We start from the raw sequence: 20,877 nt of genomic DNA on the forward strand, positions 1-20,877 counted from the left end.
TTTCCACAGTGGTTGTATGATTTTACCATCCTACCTCATCTTCTGATTTCTTGACTCCTGCTTCCATGGGTGTTGATTGTGAGTCCAAGTAATATGAAATCTTTAACAACTTTACTCTTCCCTCCATTTATCATGATGCTGCTTATTGGTCCAGTTGTGAGGATTTTCATTTTCTTTATGCTCAAGTGTAATCCGTACTGTAGATTTCAGCCTTTAATCTTCATCAGTAAGTGTTTTGAGTCATCTTCACTTTCAGCAAGAAAGGTTGTGCTGTCTGCATATTGCAGGTTGTTAATGAGTCTTCCTCCAATTCTGATCCCACATTCTTTTTCATATAGTCCAGCTTCTTGGCTAATTTGCTCAGCATACAGATTGAATAAGTATGGTGAAAGGATACAACCCTGGTACACTTTCTTCCTGATTTTAAACCATGCAATATCCCCTTGTTTTGTTTGAATGGCAGCCTCCTGGTCTATGTACAGGCTCCTCATGAGCATAATTAAGTGTTCTGGAATTCCCATTCATCTCAATACTATCCATAATTTGTTATGATCCACACAGTCAAGTGCCTTTGCATAGTCAATGAAACACAGGTAAACATATTTCTGGTCTTTGCTTTCAGCCAAGATCCATCTGACATCAGCAATGATATCCCTTGTTCCATGTCTTCAAATCCAGCTTGCATTTTTGGAAGTTCTCTGTCAATATACTGCTGCAACTGTTTTTGAATTATCTTCAGCAAAATTTTACTTGCATGTAATATTAATGATATTGTTCAATAATTTCCACATTCTGTGGGAACACCTTTCTTCAGAATGGGTACAGATAAGGATCTCTTCCAGTTAACTGGCCAGGGAGCTGTCTTCCAAAGTTCTTGGCCTAGATGAATAAGTACCTCTAGTGTGTCATCTGTTTGTTGAAACATCTCAGTGGATATTCCATTGATTCCTGGAGCCTTGTTTTTCACCAGTTCCTTCAGTGCAGCTTCAATCTCTTCCTTCAATACTATCAGTTCTTGATTATATGCCACCTCCTGAAATGGATGAACATAGGCCAATTCTTTTTGGTACAGTGACTGTGTATTTCTTCCATCTTCTTTTGATGTTCCCTTCATCATTCAATATTTTGTCCATAGAATCTTTCAATATTGCAACTTGAGGCTTGAAGTTTATTTCAGTTCCTAGAGAGATTCAATAAATCATCTTTGAATAAAATATGCCCAAAAGATGAGAATCCCCAGAGGGGATGAAAGGAAACGGGAAACCAGGTTGGAAATGGGGAGAGTGCTGACACATTGTGGGCAATGTAACCAATGTCGTAGAACTCTTTATGTACAAGCTATCAAATGGGAAACGGATTTGCTTTCTAAACTTTGACCTAAAGTACAATTTGAAAAACAAAACAGAAAGGAAATTGATTGAATCATCTTCATTGGCCAAATCTTTAAGTCCAGGAGTTGAAGAAGAGATAAAAACTTTATTTTAGTCAGTTCCTATTAAAAAGGAAAGGAAGTCTAATAACTGGTGGTGACATTACTATCATAAGTACTCTATACTGGTATCACTAGTCAAAAATTATCTTGCTCCTCATCTGATCTTAGTTGAAAGTAAGCTTTTACTTAAAATCACAATGTGATTTTTGTGTATCCTGAATGCAGAAATTATTCCTGCATTACATCAAACTCTAAAATTAGGTTGCTAAAATTTTAGAGTTTTTCAATAATAATTCAATTTTAAAATAAATGTGTAATTTATTCTTATATCCCAAAAATTAAGTATTAATTGGAACATTTATCAGCATTCAGCCAAAATGTGAATTCAGTGTACTTCTTCAAAATCTTCTAAATGGCTTTTAGACTTAAAATTAAATAAAAAGTCCATACCATGGTCTACAAGTTCTTATATCCAGCTTGGCTCTAGTCTCCCATTGCATACATTGTTTATACCACTCTTTCTCTCCCACCATGCCCCAGTCACAATTGCCTCCTCCTTTCCCTTCCTTCTCCAGTGCCACGAGTTTTCACTCCTAGGGCCTTTTCCTATTCTTCCAGTCTCAGCTTAGATATCTCCTTAAAAGATCACCAGGAGAAATGAATCCAGAAAGGCAGAGAAGAGAGTTCAGCCCCTTAGTTCAGATCTCAGCTCAGATGTCACCTTGCTATCTAAAGTATATCCCTCCCTCTCCACTTGCTCTCAAAGTATCATGTTTTATTTCCTTCATAGCACTCATCTCTTCCTGAAATTGTTGTTGTTGTTGTTGTTATGTGCCGTCGAGTCGGTCCCGACTCATAGCGACCCCTCCTTGGGTTTCCGAGGCAGTATCACTACGGAAGTAGGATTGCCCAACCTTCCTTCCGAGCTTCCTGAAATTACCTTCTTTATTTATATGCTATTGTCTATCTCCCTGACAATAAACTGTAAATTACATGAAAGAAGGAACTCGGTCTGTCTTGTTCACTGTTGAGTCTCACTACCTAGACTAGTGCCCAGTATGCAGCAGGTTGTCAGTGAATGAACTGTAGTGGTTACGTGCTTGGCTGCTAATCAAAAGTTCACCATTTGAACCCACCAGCTGCTCGGCAGGAGAAAGATGTGGCAAATTGCTTCTGTAAAGACTACAGACTTGAAAACCCTACATGGCAGTTGTACTCTGTCTTACAGGGTCGCTATGGGCTGGAATCAATTCCATGGCAATGTTTTTTTTTAATATGATATTAAATTGATACTTTCAGTATTTTGACTTGGTCCCTAAAGGACAGTACATTGGATACCAAGTGTCCCACATTCTAAGCTAGGCATTAGTTTACCCTTGAAAAATATTGCAAAAAATTGTGGCTCAGCATTATTCATCACTCACCTCCAGCTTATAGAGGGTAGGGGAGGGGTGAGGGACAGAGGACTCATGAAGAGTATTGCTTTGGAGATACCTGATCCTACCCACACCTCCCATGGGGGACGAGAGAAAGAGAGAGAGAGAGAGAGAGAGAGAGAGAGAGAGAGGTGCTTCCCTTACCTCAAGCCACGTAAGAGGAGCCTTCAGGGAAACCCCTGAAGAACTTGATACATGTCTCCTGGAGTCTGGGAGAATATAGAAGAAACAGGGTATGATACTTTCCTGAGAAAACCAAAGGCAGAGTAGAGAGAGAACAGCATTGGGAACAAGCTGCATTTTTGCAGACTGTGGATACATGAGTTTTCCCAGGGGAATGTGCAGTAATGTTTGCAATTTACTTTGAACTGCACCAAAAAGAAGATAGGTTAATGGATGCATAAAGGGATGGATGGGTGGATGGTTGGATAGATATGGGATAAAGCAAGTGTAGCAGAACATGTCTATGAATCAGTAGGAAGGAATTTTTCTTGAAGCCATTTTAAAAGGGATTGCAGCTAAGAAGGCTGTTTTGCTGAATCCCAAGAGAATAACCAGAGGGTTGAATCAGTCTCCAGAAACCCTAGAGAAAAGGGCTAGCACATATGTGGGTGCTGAGAAGTGTCTTTATGTTATAGTAATTGAACATCTGAGAAAGCCCATCACCCTCCGAGCTCTCACAGTGGAGTATTTTCTTCCCCTGAGCTCATACCTGGAGAAGTCTAAAAGCTTAACCAGAGATTGGTAAGGTGGAAGAGGTGGGGATGTATAAGGCAGGAACCAAACAGAGTGGATGACTCCCCTCCTCCACTGCAGGCTTCCAGCCAGAAGCAGCAGGACTCAGCTGGAGAAAAGGAATTTTTTTTTTTTTTTTTTTTTTTAAATTGTGATTTGGGTGAAAGTTTACAGAGGAAATTCATTTTCCATACAACAGTTCATACACATTTTGTTCATGACATTGATTGCAGTCCCCATAATGTAACAGCTCTCTTCCCACTTCCTCCTTGTGGTTACCCTTTCCCTGTGTCCTTCTTTCCTATGCATTCCTGCCCTTGGAGCTATTTCCAGGAGCTATTTCCTGGTGCACATACTGCCCTTCTGATCTCCTGTGGTTGATTGTTCTAAGGAATGTACCTGCCTGGTGTAAATGTTCACCTTATATGCCTGTATATTGTTTGGCTGGAAGCCATGGAAGTAAGTTCCACACCCAAAAAGTGACTAGGGGCCATGGTCTTGGAGGTTTCACCAGTCTCTTCAGACCAGTAAGGCTGTTTTTTTTTTTAATGGTTTTAAGATTTGTTCCACATTTGAGAAAAGGAAAAATTTTAATTTGGGATGAATTTTGCGTGACCTAAATGAGCCCTGGTGGTGTAGTGCCTAAGGCATTTGACAACTAACCAGTGCCTGGTTTAAACCCACCAGCCACTCCTCAGAAGGAATACTGGACAATCTACTTCCATAGAGATACCGCCTCGGAAACCCAAGGAGGGGTCACTATGAGTCGGAAGCAACTCTACAGCAATGAGTTTGGTTTTTTGGACATGAGATTTTATCCAGGACAGAAACAGTTGTAACCCTCAGAGAGTTAGAAGGGACAGTGGAGTAAAAAATAAAATAATTTTCTCCTTGAACTCCACTGAATCCTACTCATTCCAAAAAATGCACATGACCAACAAATGCCAAAAAGGACCTCTAGTGGCACAGTGGTTAAGGCATTTGGCTGCTAACCGAAAGGTAGGTGGTGGTTCAAACCCACCAGCCACTCCATGGGAGAATGGTGCGGCTGTTTTTTTTTTTTTTTTTTTTTAAAAAAAAAACTGCTTCCATAAAGATTTATAGCCTTGGAAACCTATGGGGCCAGTTCTATTCTGTCCTATAAGATCACTATGCTTTGGAATTGAATTGATGGAAGTGGGTTTAGTTTTTTTTTTTTGGCTTACTAAATTCCAACCCTGGATGAAAGAATCCCAAGTTAATAGTATTATCACATGCTTATTTATTTAACAATTATTTATCGAGCACTTGCTGTGTGCCAGGCATTGGTCTAGTTGGGAGAATACGACTGTGAACAAGACAGACATTTGATATAAGTAGAGAAGTTTTAAAAGTCACTGGGGTGATGGTAACTGTGGGGAAAATAAAATCCCACTTCTCACACCAAACTGTAAAAATCAATCAAATCAATTTAGTAATTCTGTTTCTATCTGTTTCATATATGGTATGACACCAGCGGGACATACAGTACTTACTCCTCTGACCCTAACCACCTGGAGTTAGGTCAGAACTCACAAGTTAAAGAACACAGTCCTCCTGACTGCTGAGTCTACCCAAGACCTCAGATGCCAGCCAAGAGCTTGTAGTCCCATGACAAACAAAATTTCTCATCTGTTGGCTACAAATTGGGGTTTTTCCATTACCCTCAAAATGCCAGCTATAAGCTTAGGGGTCTTCAGGACTCCCTAGGACTTGTCCTCACTTATGACATGTTGGCTCTCAATATTCCCTTGGCTCAATAATTCACTAGAATGATGCAGAACTCATGGAAAGAACTATACTTACAAGTACAGTTTTATCACAGCAAAAGGGATACAAATAAAGAGACAAATAGGGCTAGGTCTAAGGGTTCCCAGTGTGAAGCATCCATGTCCCAAAAAGGGACCCATTGTTCTCCTCTGGAAAGAGCTCTGGTGGTGCAGTGCTGAAGCATTCAGCTGCTAACCAAAAGGTCTGAGGTTCAACTGACCAGTTACTCCATGGGAGAAAGATGTGGTAGTCTGTTTTCTTAAAGATTACAGCCTTGGAAACCCTGGAGCAGTTAGTTCTACTCTGTCCTACAGGGTGGCTATGAGTTGAAATTGACTCAATGATAATGGGTTTGGGTTTGGGTTTTTACCTTCTTTTATCCAGCACCTTTATTGGGACCTCATTACATAGGCTTGATGGTTGAATCACTGCCCCCTCTCAGAGGTCTGCTGATATCATGAGGTAAGTCTTTCTGGCCAGATGGACTCCAGAGTTTCTCAGTCTTTCCTTGTTATTCATGACCTTGACAGTTTTGAGGAGTACTAGTTAGGTATTTTGTAGACTGTTCTTCAATTTGGGTTTGGCTGATGTTTTTTATAGATTTGGATTATTAGTTTTAGGGAAGAACACCATATAATTGAAATGTCTTTCTCCTCATGTCATTCATAATAGGGTACATGGCATCATCATGATTTGTATCACTGGTGATGTTAACCTTAGTCACTTGGTTAAGGTTGTGTTTGCCAGCTTTCTTCACTGTAAAGTTTCTAATTTTCCCTTTCCATACTTTATTCTTTGGAAGAGAGCCACTAAGTGCGGTCCTGCTTAGAGGAGAGTGGAGGAGTATCTACATATCCTGCAGGAGGAGTATCTACATATATTATTTGGAATTCTTCTGGAAGGAAGATTTATCCCTCTTTCCTCATTTATTTACTCATTCAAAAATGTATTCATATTTAGTTCTTTTTTTTTAAAGTGCCAAGGGAACTTATTAATTTACACAAATAAAAATGCATTTAATTTTTAAACTAAGAAAATATACCAGTCATTTATTTGGCAAAGTATTTTGTTTGAATAACTCGAAACACCACCTTGATGTCAAGAAAATGCTGATTAATGGTATATTATAATACTTGTTTGAAGATGTATTCAGAGTTACATAATGGGGTGGCAGAGAGGTAGGAGAGGGGCTGGTCCACCTGGTTCATCCACCCTTCTCTACTTTTCACTCTATTGTAGCCTGGGGTTACAGTGAAAGTCCCAACAAGGGGAGAGGGAGGGGGGTGGAGTGGGATAAGAGGTAATCTCAAAGGTATGGTGGTGGTGTCTTTTTTCTTGGGTCAGGTATATTATGGTTAAGACCATCAGTGGTGAGACATTCTGAAAAGTTAGAGTTCTTTTTATCTTTCAATTGTGAGGAAGGATGGTCAGCTGTTAGTTCACATAACTGCATCTTATAAATAGCTTAGTTTTCCTGAGCAACTCTAAATTTATTCATCATTCACTGAATCTCGACCAGGTGTGATAGGCACTGGGAATACTAACATAATTAAGTCCTTGAGTTGCTCATATATGTGACATTCATACATACACACAGTTAAAATACCTATCTATCTAAAATTGAGGAGGCAGTAAAGTCAATAAAACTAAATAGAGAGATCTCCATGTGCGAATATAAATCTTTCTCCATAGAACTGTTTCTATTGCCAGCATTGATATAAACCTTATTTATATAACATAGCTCTTCTCACCAGGCCAAAATGGCAACATAATGTAGTCAGGGGCTTCACAGACCAACATTTTCATGAAATCTTATTCAAATAACATTAAACAACTTAGATCGACTGAAAAGGCATTCAAGTCTCTACTAATTTCTCCTGAGCCATGACAAAGCAAATACTCTCTTCCTCGGCTGTGGATCTCCATATCAGTCTCCCAAACAGCAGCCACTTCTTTCCTCCTTAAGTATATACTATACAGCTTGGTATCTTCCTCACTTGGGAGCTAACCAGCAAACAAGAATTCTTTGAAGATGTGTGTGTTTATGTTGGAGAGTTTGTCTAAGGAGATGCTCAGAGGGAATTTCTGAGATGTTTGTCAGTTTTGTGGCAGCCTCTGTCCTCAAGGACCCAATGAACTAGAAATAAAAGGAACTATCTGGTAGCATAGTGCCTAAGACAGTTGACTGCTAACCAGAAGGCTTGCGGTTCAAACCCACCAGCCACTCCTCGGAAGGAAGATGGGGCAATCTACTTCCCTAGTGATACTGCCTGGGAAACCCAAGGTGGGGTCGCTATGAGTCCGGTCCAACTCAACTGGCACGTAACAACAACAACAATAAAGTAAGTACAGAGGAAAGAGCAACATACCAGAGTATGTAATTAACTGTTGGGTGGTGTGATACAGACTCAGTAAAATCAGGGGTTCTGAGAAGAGCCAAATCAGCCTAGAGGTGGGCCTGGACATGGTCGACAGATTAAATAAGCAACAAGTACTTGTGGAACCTCGTGACAGGGTTTCTTTCCTTTGGCCATTCTGCGGCGTTTTCCTCACTTCATCTGGGTAACATAAGTAACTATTATATATACAGTGGGCAGCTAAAAGCTCTTCGAACATCACTTAAAAGGCGGTTTCGGATCATGGGCAGGTGTCTGAGGTCCCTGAAGGCTGAAATCTGAGTGCCCTGGGTCCCAAGAGGCGCTACTCCCTTCGGGTTTAACAGTCTAGCTGCACACTTAAGTCTCGCGCAAAGCGCAATGTGATCCCGGAACTCTGCTCCTGGGCATCTTCATCTGGCTTCAGTCTCCAGCTCGGCTAGCCCAGGCTCTCGCTACCCACTCAAGGCATTTGGCGTCACACCGCCCACTGCCCCTCTCTGTCTCCTCCCCGCTCCCTCGCTTTCCAGCTTGCCTCCATTTCCGACAACGCCTCCGGCCCAGTTAGGCCCTCCTCGGCTTCCGTCCCAGATGATCCCTCCCCTAGACCGCTGCCACCGCCTCCTCCTCCATCTCCTGGAGCTGGAGCCGCCTCCTCGGCCAGTGGCGTAGCCGGACTCGGTGTTGGGGCCAAGTAGATAGGGGTGGAGGCCCCGAGCCCGGTCTGGACCTGAGCGGGGGGCCATGGAGAAAGCGGCCCGAAGCGCTCTCCACACCAACTAACGCGGGCCCGCTGCTGCTGCAGAAGCCATGGACCGAGCCCCCGCAGACCAGGTACACGGGCTGGGGCTGGGGCTGGGGCTGGGGTTGGGCCGGCCGGGGGCTGGGTACCGCCGCTTCCGCAGGGACCGGGCCTGGGACATCGACTTCGAGTTGTGACCCGGGCGGCCGTAGCTCTTGGGTCCTTGTGGGGTGCAGATCCACATTCGCCCGAGAGCCTGGCGGCGCTCGATTCTCCGGCATTGTTCCCAGGTGCTGCTTCTGGAGTGGACCCTTTTCAGCCCTGGTTACCTCCTCATTCTTGGGGGCTCACTGTCGCCCCTCCTTGCTGGCTTGGTGAAAGGGCCAGAGGCTCAAAGTTGTCCGTGCCCTCCCGAATTGGTGGTTTATAACTTGCAGGGAAAGAACCCTTTACTTCAGCCCCCCCCCCCTTCATTTCTGGAGTGTTTTCTAGATGAAAGGCTTTGCATCCAGAAACACCAAATGGGTGATAAACAGGTGAAGGAGAGTCTTTTTTTTTTTTTTTTTACATTACGGTCAGTTGAGCGAAGAATTGCTGTTGCAGTGGCTTTAGGGAGATGTTCCGTTTAAGAAATGAAACACTATAGTGTTGCCCCAGCCTCTTTTCTCCAGTTGTTTCACAAAAAATTATAATCAGTTACAAAAAAAAAGTTATGTTTTAAGGGTGTAGGACCCAAAGAGTGATTTGATTTCTGAGCCCGTTATCATATTCGAAACGTAGTCCTATTTAGTGTTCTTCTTTTTTTTTTTTTAATTGCAGTAAATTCTTGATTATCTATCCATACTAGGAGACACTGGGAGGCAGCGACCATGGCAATATAAAAAGATCTAAGCCGCTTCGCACCAAAGTTTCAGTTTTTCCATTCTCCAAACCTTTACCAAAACTACTTAATTATAGCCAGTTTGATGAACTCGAAGTTTGCTTATTATCCCTTCCCTTTTTTTGCTGAAGAAGGCCGTGCTTAGTGATAAACCAGGCAGATAGACGAGAGAGGAGAGGCTAATGATTTGCCTAATTACTTTACAGATGGACTAATTAGTACCTGAAAAAATGAGATACGATTTACCAGATTTCTATACTTGCGTATTTATGATTAATCAGAACAAATTTTTATTTTGAAAAAAGAAAAACTGGCAAAGTGCAACTTCCTACGTGACTGACTGAAAATGCAAATGAGCTTTTAAAAACAATACATGCAATTACACACAGAAAAACAGACACACTGCCATCGAGTCGGACCCGACTCATAACCCCTCCTTGGGTTTCCGAGGCGGTATCACTACAGAAGTAGATTGCCCAACCTTCCTTCCGAGGAGTGGCTGGTGGGTTTGAACCGCCACCTTTCCAGTTAGCAGTCAAGTGCCTTAGGCACTATGCTACCAGAGCGCCTTACATGGAATTAGCAAAGCAAAATTGATGTGGAACCTGTTAGAAAATATAAACAAGCTTTCCTGTGACCTAGATACTGTATACACAGCCTATATCTAGTTTAATTAAAAAATATGTTTTTTAAATTATTTGTCAAAGATGCCTGAGATTTTCAGGCCTGACAAATAGGAAATATCCTTGAACCTTTTCCTTCCTTGTGTGTTGTTAATGAAGGGTTAAACATTTGGGTCCTTCACCTCGGAGAACTGTAACCAGTAAGTAATGTTACCATACCTATACTTATGGTTCCTTTAATCATAGAGGAGATGTAATTAACTATTTTGATGATAACCTTTTAGCATAGTTACTTATCTGTGATTATCTTTCTAACAGCAAGTGTTCTGAGAAAATAGTTGAAACTAAGGAGTCCCATTTTCATTCTAGGTCTTTCCGAAGTCCATAACCAATTGAAACTTCATACAAATAAGGGTTAGGGGGAAAAAAATCTTGAAAGATTTTCTACTAAAGAGCCTTTTTCTTTTCTTTTGATCTGGTGCCTTCTGCCTCTTCTGCTTAATCCTAAGAGGAGAAAAATTTGAACCTTCTTTTCTCCCTCAGAACACAACAGAAACACCCAGAAAAGTGATGTGGCTTTGCTTAGTTAATGCTATAGCCAGTTAATTCAGGGATTCGTGAGCGTCCTGGAAGGAGTGAGCTGCATTTTTTTTTCTGGGATAAGAGTGTAGGATTTTTGTCCTGTTCTCAAAGGGGGCTATCATTGAAAACAGGCTAAAAACTATTAATGGTAGCATATGGGCTAGAATAGAGATTTCTCAACTTTGGGAAGTTTTTGATTTTTTTTTTTTTTAGGAGGGGTCGCTATGAGTCAGGGCCAACTCAACGGCACATAACAATGACAACAACATATCTTAGCATATTATGCCAAGTATTATCAGTCCGCTACTGCTCGGGAGTTAGGTCTTCTGGCAGCAGACTGATAATACTTGGCATAATGCGTTTTTCCCCCTTACTGGTTAGTGGAAGTGACATGAAGAGTACATCTTGGGGTTCGTAATGTTTATAAAGTTTTGGTGTTTCTATATTTAGGACAATATTTTTGAGACTTTCGTTGTTGTTGTTTAAAAAGTGGGCTTCCACAAAAACCCAGCCCGCTGCCATCGAGTGGGTTCTGACTCATAGCAGTCCCCCTATTGGGTTTCCAAGGTGATAAATCTTCACAGAAGTAGATTGCCCCATCTTCTTTTCATGTGGATTTGAACCACCGATCTTCTGGTTAGCCTTAGGCACTGCACAACCAGAGCTCTTTTATTAGTAGTCTTGTTGTTGTTGTTATTTGCCATCGAGTCAGACCCAACTCATAGCGACCCGTCCTTGGGTTTCCAAGGCAGTCTCACTATGGAAGTAGATTGCCTACTCTTCCTTCCGAGGAGTGACTGGTGGATTTGAACCCCCAGCCTTCTGGTTAGCAGTCAAGTGCCTTAGGCACTATGCTACCAGAGAGGTGGCAAAATACTCAAGGTTTTATGTCCCTTTTATATTACCACAAATCAAATAATTTAAACATTGGGTTAATTTTTAGTACATTAACATTAGACAGACTTTAAAAATTTATTGGTTACTGTTGTTTTTAACATTAATGCAATGTGCTTTTCACTAATAAGGGTTCAAAAATTACTGGGCTTATAATTGTTTTCTCTGAATAATTTATGATCTTCAAACATCATTGGCACTCCAAGCTAAATATATTTAAGGAAGTTACTATTTGTTTATTATTCAGTAATACTTATAATAGTTATAATAGTAATTATATACTTATTATAGTAATATAATAGTTGGCCTTTTATATTTAGAGATGAGTAAATCTTACCAGCTTTTAAAAATAATACTTTTGTAATTAAGCAAAAAATTAATGCATTCTCATTTATAGAAAATACAACTTGGGAAATTTAGAAGACATTTCCAAAATCCTTGGATTATAGAGAAATAAAAAGTACAATTAATAGGTTATTGAAAAAGTAAGAACAAAAAAATAACCATACATGAAAACTCATGGGATATGGCTGAAGCTGTTTTCTGAGGCAAATTCATAGTCATAAGTGCTTTCATTAGTAAGCAGTTTTAAATGAAAATAAAAATTAAGCATCCAAGGCAAGAAGTTACAAAATCCCTTCAAAGCAGGAGAGGAAATAATAAATATATAAGCAAAAGTTAATAAATTGGGTGATCCAAAATCTAATGTTAAATCCAAAAAGTTGGTGCTTAGGAAACTACCATCATATTTTAACATTAGATTCTGTCAGTTTTAAGAAAGGAGGAAAAATGTATGGAGAACTAAGCAAGTGAGCAGAGTCAAAATTACCTTTTCCCCCTCTGTGTTGGCATAGTGCCTAAGGCATTTGACTGCTAACCGGAAGGCTGGTGGTTCAAACCCACCAGTCACTCCTCCGAAGGAAGATTGGGCAATCTACTTCCATAGTGATGTTGTTGTTGTTATGTGCCATCGAGTCAAACCCGACTCATAGTGACCCCTCCTTGGGTTTCCGAGGCAGTATCACTACGGAAGTAGGATTGCCCAACCTTCCTTCTGAGGAGTGGCTGGTGGGTTTGAACCGCCAGCCGTCTGGTTAGCAGGCAAGTGTCTTAGCCACTATGCTACCAGAGCTCCCTCCATAGTGATACCGCCTCAGAAACCCAGGGAGGGATTGCTAGGAGTTGGATCTGATTTGATGGCTGTGTGTTTGGTTTTGGTTTATGTGTTCTGAAGTCTTGTAAAACTTAAACATATAAATACTGTAGCTTGTTTTGGTTTACTTTCAGTATAAGCCATTCCAGTTAGAAAACCAAGACACCCAGCAGGTATCTCTTAAACAGTAATCCTTTTTTCAGTTAGACGACGTTTATTTTATTTTTGTCCATAAACCAAAAAAACCGAACTCATTGCCATCGAGTCGATTCCAAGTCATAGTGACCCCCTTTGGGTTTCCCAGGCAGTAAATCTTTACAGAAGTAGATTGCCCAGTCTTCCTTCTGTGAGTAACTGGCGAGTTTGAACCACCAGTCTCCTGGTTAGCAGCCAGGTGCCTTAGGCACTACAATAGGATGGAAAAAATCTTAATGTTTGATATATTTTTATACAGTGTTTGATACATTGTCATCCTAAGAAGGTGTGAAAGGCTTTTGTGGTCATACTGTTTCCATGTATGTGTGATACCTATTCTGAAAGTTTGGTGCTTTATGTTCTACTTTAGTTTTGATTTGAAGTAGGTGTCTTTTTTTTTTTTTGCATTCATTTGGACACTTCATCTGAGGAGTTTAGTGTACATTTGCTGCTGGTATGTGTTTAGTGCTAGTGTTTACCCAGTTTTTCCAAACCAGTTTAGGTTATTGCTTTTTCCAGTATGATGTGTTCAGTATATATTTGTTGAATTATTTAGGCTCCCAAGTATGAATGCATTTGTTTAATAATATAAGCAAGATTATAATAGTTGCATGTTCTGATAAAATCTTGGGTTTTCTAGATTATTCATATAAAAGAAATTTTATTATTGACATTTACTTTAATATAGACAAAATTAGAGATGAGTATGAAATCACTTAAATATTTTTCTGAATACAGATTTTGAGGATTATTATGATTTTTCAATAACTTGGGAATTTTTGTAATAATTTTGAAAAGATACAGAATTTTACAGTGTAAAGAGTTTTTTCTTTCTGATCTGAAGCAAATAGTACAAGAATAGCTAGATTTTTTTTTCAATGTAGTTTAGACTTATTTTATATTTATACCTTAAGGAGACGACAGCTCTCTGCTATAAGTTAAGATGACTAAAAAATAAAGCTTTGTGAAAGTAGAGAGACTACACACAAATTCAGACTGAGGAATAAAATCAGTGTGAAATAGCTAGTCTAGATAATTTTTTCCTAGCATTTTCTTGTCCCCTGTGCAAGTTTTTGATTTCTGTGCTTATGTAATCGAAATACTGATAAAATCTGCTGTTTTTAACGTAATGTTTATGTGGGTTTTATTATATAGAATTATAAGATGATTTCAGTATCTTAACATTGCTTTTCAGATCTGAAAACAGCAGATGCTGCATTTTAATGTGTGGTACTGGAGGCCCCAAAGTCACAGTAAACAACCTTTAAAACCAAACAGAACTGTAGCTATAGGAGAAAGTTTGCCAGTCTGTTCCTACTAGTGACATCTTCTGTTTGTGCAGCTGTTGACTTCAGCAGCTTTTCTTTCTGTTTTTTTTTTTTTTGGGGGGGGGGCGCTAAAAACAAAGGGTCATTTCATTGTGAGTTTTATTATTGAACTCTGATACTCAGAATAGGACTTACCTTAGAAACCAGTAAAAACTTTTGTACTTACAGGTAAATACTTTGTATCTGTGCAGACATTAATTATAAATTATACATGGCATTGATTGAGCACTGGATTGTTTTAAATTAACAAAACTCATTATAAAGTACAAATGAAACTGGTTGTAAAAACAAACAAATGAACGAAACAAACAACAAACCCTCATTCCAGCCTTTGACCTGAGCAAGAATTTGAGTATGTTGTTACCATAGTAATTTATAAATTGGTGACTTTTTTTTTGGTCAGGAGAATGTTCTTTTTAAAATATCTTATTTCATAATTATGTAGTACTGTTCTTTCTTTTCATTTTAGACTGAGAATTTGATGTACTCATATTCCTTGCTTTAAAACAAAAAAATAAAGCCCTAATGCCTAGTAGTCCAGATTTACAAAACTGTTGAGAAAGTTTTTATGTTCAAAAAGATTTTTTGATTTTTAAAAGAATTCATAAAAATATTTTAGTACAGTTAAAATGTGTCTTTAAAAGAAATCCCTTAAATTCCTCATTTTTTATCAATATCTATGAGTTTTTAAAGCAAGTTACCATTATCTGTGAATTACTATTGAAAATAGACATTTCCATTTGAGGAGACATTTATTAGATTGATATTTTGTACCATATATAAATAAGCTTTGCGTTCCAGTAAATATCACAGAAAATTACTAATATTAATGTTGTTATGTGCCATCGAGTTGGACCTGACTCATAGCGACCCCTCCTTGGGTTTCCGAGGCGGTATCACTACGGCAATTGATTGCCCAACTTTCCTTCTGAGGAATGGCTGGTGGGTTTGAACCCCAGCCTTCTGGTTAACAGTCAGATGCCTGAGGCACTACCCACCAGAGCTCCTAGTACTATTAATAGCAGTTGAAAATGTTTTAACTTTTTATGTTGGAATTCAAGAAACTACTACTAGTTCACAAATATTTGTGTGATTACTATATGTAGTCCTGGAAGAAAAAATGCGGCAGTCTGCTTCCATGAAGATTTACAGCCTTGGAAACCTAATGGGGGTCACTATGAGTCAGAACCAACTCGATGGCAGTGTTTTTTTTACTCTGTGTCCTTCAGATTTTTGTTAATAGGACAGTCGTAGACTTGGAAGTTAAATCTAGTAGGGAGGAAGTGCATTGAATTAATACTGCTGTGTAGTTCAGTTGTCTTCCTTTTACCTTTTTTATAGAAGCATTTCAGAATATTTACAGTGAATTACTTTTAGAAAACTTTATTTTACTGAATTAAGGCAATTCATTAAGCATAGCAAGTTGTGTCTTTAGATGATTTTTGATTTGTTAGAGTGCTTTTGTGAAAAACAAACTTGGAATTTATTCTGAGGTCTGTGCTTTGATGGGAGTTTCTAATAATGGTTTCTTGGAAAAATCCTGATTAGCACTACTGCATCGAGGTACAGGTATCCTTTGCTTTTCAGAAGTTCTCTTTAGGTCCCTTTGCTTTTACTAAAAGCAGTTGACTGCTAACCAGAAGGCTGGCAGTTCAAACCCACCAGCCACTCCTCGGAAGGAAGGTTGGGCAATCCTACTTCCGTAGTGATACTGCCTCGGAAACCCAAGGAGGGGTCGCTATGAGTCGGGGAGACTCGATGGCACATAACAACAACAACAACAGCTTTTACCAAAGACCTATATTAGTACCTTTTATCACTAATGGAGAGAAATCTGAAATTAGTGTTTAGTGTGTATTTAGCTGCAAGGTGTTAAAGAGGCAGCTTGCAACCCAAGCCGTGCTTTCCCGGGAACTCAACGTCAAGCCACCGTAGCTTTTTACTGTGCCTTTGAACCCTATGTGTTAGTGTTATTTTAGGTTTTATATGTTATTTGGTACGGTTTGTTAGGTTATTCTTTGGATCTAGAAGAGCTAAAAAATTTTACCATGTAAGTAATTCTTCACTTTATGCCATTTCAGTTTATGAAAGTTTTCATAGGCATGCTCAACTTTTGAATAGCAGGGGAAACCTGTAATTGATTTTAGTGGTTGATATATTGGCTTGCTTTTCACTTACTGGTTTCATTGAAAAGTAATGTTTCAAGTAATGTCTTTTTAGATTGCAATATTTATGAGGTTTCTATTAGTCCGCTTTTATTTTTGTAGACTATACCTGTAGATTTTTTTTTTTATTACTTCTAAGCTTGTTAAGTGTGACAATTCCAGATAAGTACAAAATAATGTACAGCTTAATGAATTGTAAAGTGAATATCCAATGGCTGTCACTCAAATTAGGACATGAACTCTCCTGGGCACCTCAGAATCTCGCCAGATGTCTCCTCCCAATCACAGCTCCTCCTTTCTTAAGACTACCCCTATGGTACTTTCATGGATTTTACTTTTATATACCTCTGTTATCCATATGTGCTTTGCTAAATGCTATATAGTTTATTTTTTTCAAATGTCTTAAATATATGTATTTATTATAAGAAACTGATGAGCAGATTATTTTAACATGTTTTGGGATTGTGGTGGTAATACAGACCAAGTAAAATAGAGTGCATATTATGAATTATATTAATTTCCTTAGCTTGTCTACTGGGAAATTGAGGTAGTTCTCATTTTTTTCCCAGTTTAACGGTGAACTGAAGTTATTTCCCCTTTTGTCAAGCATTTTTTTCTTTAATATTAGACATTTTATTTCCTTTTGACTTAACAATATTAGTCTAATTTCCTGACATGTACAGAAATTACTCCTTTTATACTGTTCAAACAAAATAGAAAGTAATTATCTTTCAGGACTCTAATGATGTTTTTCCCTTAAGAAAATTAGTTAAAAATGCATTATTTAGTCTGAAGAGCTAGATTTCTTCCCACCAACTTTACCTTTGGACTCTGAAGTATGACTTCCTCTTACTTCTGATTGTGTTAACAGATTTGATTATGTAAGAATGATTCCATTGAAATATAGTAATCTTTGATAAGCTTTTTCTTATTTGATAGCTCTGTATAAATAACATGAGCATTGTTCACTTACTTAAAATTAACATTGCTGTTCCCTTAGAATGTTTTGACTACTGAGAAGAGTCCTAATTACTGTTTGTAAAGGCGAACTCTTGTTAAATTGTGAATTTATGTTAACGTTTTTTGCTCATTGGGTATTAATGCATCTCACTTTCTCTTTGAAGAATGTCAAGCTGTCAGCTGAAGTAGAGCCATTTATTCCCCAGAAGAAGAATCCTGATACAATTATGATACCTATGGCGCTCCCAAATGATAATGGAAGTGTTTCTGGTATTGAACCAACTCCAATTCCCAGCTACCTGATTACTTGTTACCCATTTGTGCAAGAAAACCAGTCCAATAGGTAATTTATTATTATTTATTTTTATTTCTTTCATATTAAAGACCTTTGACCTCTACTGGATTATTTTAAGTTGTTTGTAATCTATATTTAATAATGATAATATTTTTGTATTTGACAAAATGGCCAAGTGTACAGTATGCTAAATATTGGGTTTTTACCTTCCCAAACAGTATTTGAGAATTCAAGAGTAAACTAATGAGCAGGTTATTTTAACATATTTTGGGATTATTTTGCTCTGTCTGGAGTTAGTACAGAAAAGCTGTATGTGCTGCCTGCCTGCTCTCCTTTCCTCTCACATAGCAGTAGCAGCCTTCAGTGATGGGGCATCCTGGGACAGGAGAAATTTGCTGATGCTTTATGGGAGCTGCACATAAAAGAACCTCTAATACTGGGGATAAGATAGCAGTGGAAAGTTTGACTCTTTCTTCTCTTCCTTCCCTTAGACCTGGAGCCTTCTTCCATTTCCAAGGAAAGGAGCTAGGAAAATAGCTAGACTTTGTCATACTCTCTAGGAGAGTATGGCCTCCTTAGTAGGAGATCCTGAGACTAAGCGGAACAATGAGAGGTGGAGAACTCAGATCACCCTGTATAATGACCACCTTACACAGTGATCACCTTCCCCTGCTTATTTTCAAGGTTGTCACAACTGTCATTGGATGGGAACTTTGGACTCTCTTTGTTGGTAGATCCACCAGTCAGATGTTTTATTTAAAGGAGCTCTCGTGGCGTAGTGGATAAGGCACTTGACTGCTAACCAGAAGGTCAGCGGTTTGAACTCACTAGCTGTTCCGTGGAAGGAAGACTGGGCAAGGTGATATGCTTCCATAAAGGTTTATAGCCTCAGAAACCCAGTGGGGGTCGCTATGAGTTGTAAACGACTTGATGGCAGTGAGTTTTTTTTTTTTTTTAAGGTTGAAGGGAGAGCTACAAATAAGTAGGTACTTTTAGATTTTAGAGTGCAATAAAGCTGTCAAATTAGATTGATTTAAACCGTCATTTAAATTGTTATTTCATGTACATAATAATCTACTTACAGTAAGAGAATGTATAAGATGATGATAATTTTGTCCTCTCTACCAGAATTGGGAGCTCTGGTGGCGTAGTGCCTAAGGCACTTGACTGCTAACTGGAAAGCTGGTGGTTCAAACCCACCAGCCACTCCTCGGAAGGAAGACTGGGCAATCTACTTCCATAGTGATACTGCCTCAGAAACCCAAGGAGGGGTTGTTATGAGTTGGATCTGACTCGATGGCACTGGCTTTTGGCTTTGGACCAGAATTACTATGAAGCCAATTTTCTTCTTGTGGTAGAAGAGATTTTGTAGCAGTAATTTTAGACTTGCCAATAGATTTATTCTTAATTTTGTTTTGCAGACAATTTCCATTATATAACAATGATATTCGATGGCAGCAGCCCAGTCCAAACCCTGCTGGACCATACCTTGCTTACCCTATTATATCTGCTCAGCCTCCTGTTTCTACAGAGTATACATATTACCAACTGATGCCGGCGCCATGTGCCCAAGTTATGGGTTTTTATCATCCTTTTCCTACACCTTACTCTAACACCTTTCAGGCCACAAATACTGTAAATACTATAACTGCAGAATGTACTGAACGTCCAAATCAGCTTGGACAAGTTTTCCCATTGTCTAGTCATAGAAGCAGAAACAATAACAGAGGACCAGTGGTACCAAAAGTAAGTGACTGATTTTGAGTTTAATATTTGTTTTTAATACTAAAATAAGTAATTTTTTGCTTGTATCGATTTTTCTTTAATGCTGAAATTGACTATAAAACATTTCATTTGCTGTTATAAGATAGACAAGGATATATCATTTATTAAATATTTTTCCTGTGTTTTCTTATTGTTCCTTTCTTGAGTGCTGACAGGATTTACTGTCCTTTTTAAGTTCCTTTAGAGAGTTTTACATAAATAAAATATATAAATATTTTTTAATTATTTTAATTTAGTACTAAAAATTACATGACATCCCCACCAACATTGCTTCATAAGTGGTTAGTATGTATTTTATGCTAGCAATGTTGAATGGATAATGCACTCCAAAATATTTCAGTCTTTGGAAATCTGCTGGAGATATAGGAAAGAGTACTTGTGATTCATTATTGTTGTTATGTGCCGTCAAGTCCGGCCCGACTCATAGCGACCCCTCCTTGGGTTTCTGAGGCAGTATCACTACGGAAGTAGATTGCCCCATCTTCCTTCCGAGGAGTGGCTGGTGGATTTGAACCTCCAGCCTTCTGGTTAGCAGTCGGGTGCCTTAGCCACTATGCTACCAGAGCTCCCTGTGATTCATTAGATCCCTTCAGTTTTATTGACTGCTGTTATGTGAACTGTTTGTAGGAATAGCACTTTGTTATTCAAGGAGTGCTTTACAATTACATGATCAGTCTCTCAGGGTTGAAGAAAATGAAAGATAAATAAATGTATGAAACCATTTTATGAAGGATGAGCTTTTTGACTGGGTAAGAAAAAGAAATAAAGTCCTTGAAATCACAAGAGGATTAATTAAGGTTTATTCTAGGTAATTGTTTCTTAACTCTAAAAGATTACTTTTTCAGTGAGGCCTTAAGATTACAGCTAATAATAAGAGAAAAACATTTCTCAGCAGTTTGAGCTAATAGAAGGCATAGTGAATTCTTAGACTCATGACTATATCATCAAGCAGTTGATACTCCATAGATTCCATTAACCCCAGCTTCTTAAGTAAAAAGGCTTTGCAGTCTCCTGGCATAGTTTTTACAAATTACAGTGCAAATAAGCTGCTCTGAAAAGCTTTCAGTCTTTGTTCATGGAAATACTGTAGGTCAAGGGGAATCCTTTTGGGACCTCTGAGAATGAAAAGAAGTTAAGTGTTGAAAGTAAGATAATAATAGGTAACTCCCAGATTTTGAAGGAACATTTCTTAGAGTACATTCCTAGCACTTGCATTTAGGAAGTTAAATTGAGAATTCTGTTGTGTAATGTGAGGAATATTCATATTTAAAAAAGAAAGGAAAGAATCCGGTTCTTTACGTTTTTTTTTAACTTTGAAGCAGAAATTTCTGTTGCAACTTCATTGCTATCATGAAACTAAATTCTAGCCTTGGGATACGTCACCACCCTTTTTACTATCACTTTTAATAAAAATTTGCAACTCCATTTATGACATTATTATTCTCCTGTTATTTATTATTAATTCAGAAAATACAAATAACATTTAAAAGTGAATTCATATTTTATTAA

General features: G+C 38.6%; 1 protein-coding gene across 1 annotated transcript in view; it reads left to right on the plus strand.

Moving 5' to 3' along the window:
* The first annotated feature begins 8,576 nt into the window (after positions 1–8,576).
* SECISBP2L (SECIS binding protein 2 like) overlaps positions 8,577–20,877 on the plus strand; it is an 82,154-nt gene continuing 69,853 nt past the window's right edge. The window contains exons 1-3 of the mRNA XM_007935199.2: positions 8,577–8,600; positions 17,453–17,631; positions 19,005–19,329. Of these exons, the coding sequence (XP_007933390.1) occupies positions 8,577–8,600; positions 17,453–17,631; positions 19,005–19,329 (528 nt within the window). The remainder of the gene's footprint in view (positions 8,601–17,452; positions 17,632–19,004; positions 19,330–20,877) is intronic.

The sequence above is a fragment of the Orycteropus afer genome, unplaced genomic scaffold, assembly GCF_000298275.1.
Source record: "Orycteropus afer afer isolate SDZICR_OR568_19922 unplaced genomic scaffold, OryAfe1.0 scaffold00026, whole genome shotgun sequence".
In the NCBI taxonomy this organism is placed as follows: domain Eukaryota; kingdom Metazoa; phylum Chordata; class Mammalia; order Tubulidentata; family Orycteropodidae; genus Orycteropus; species Orycteropus afer.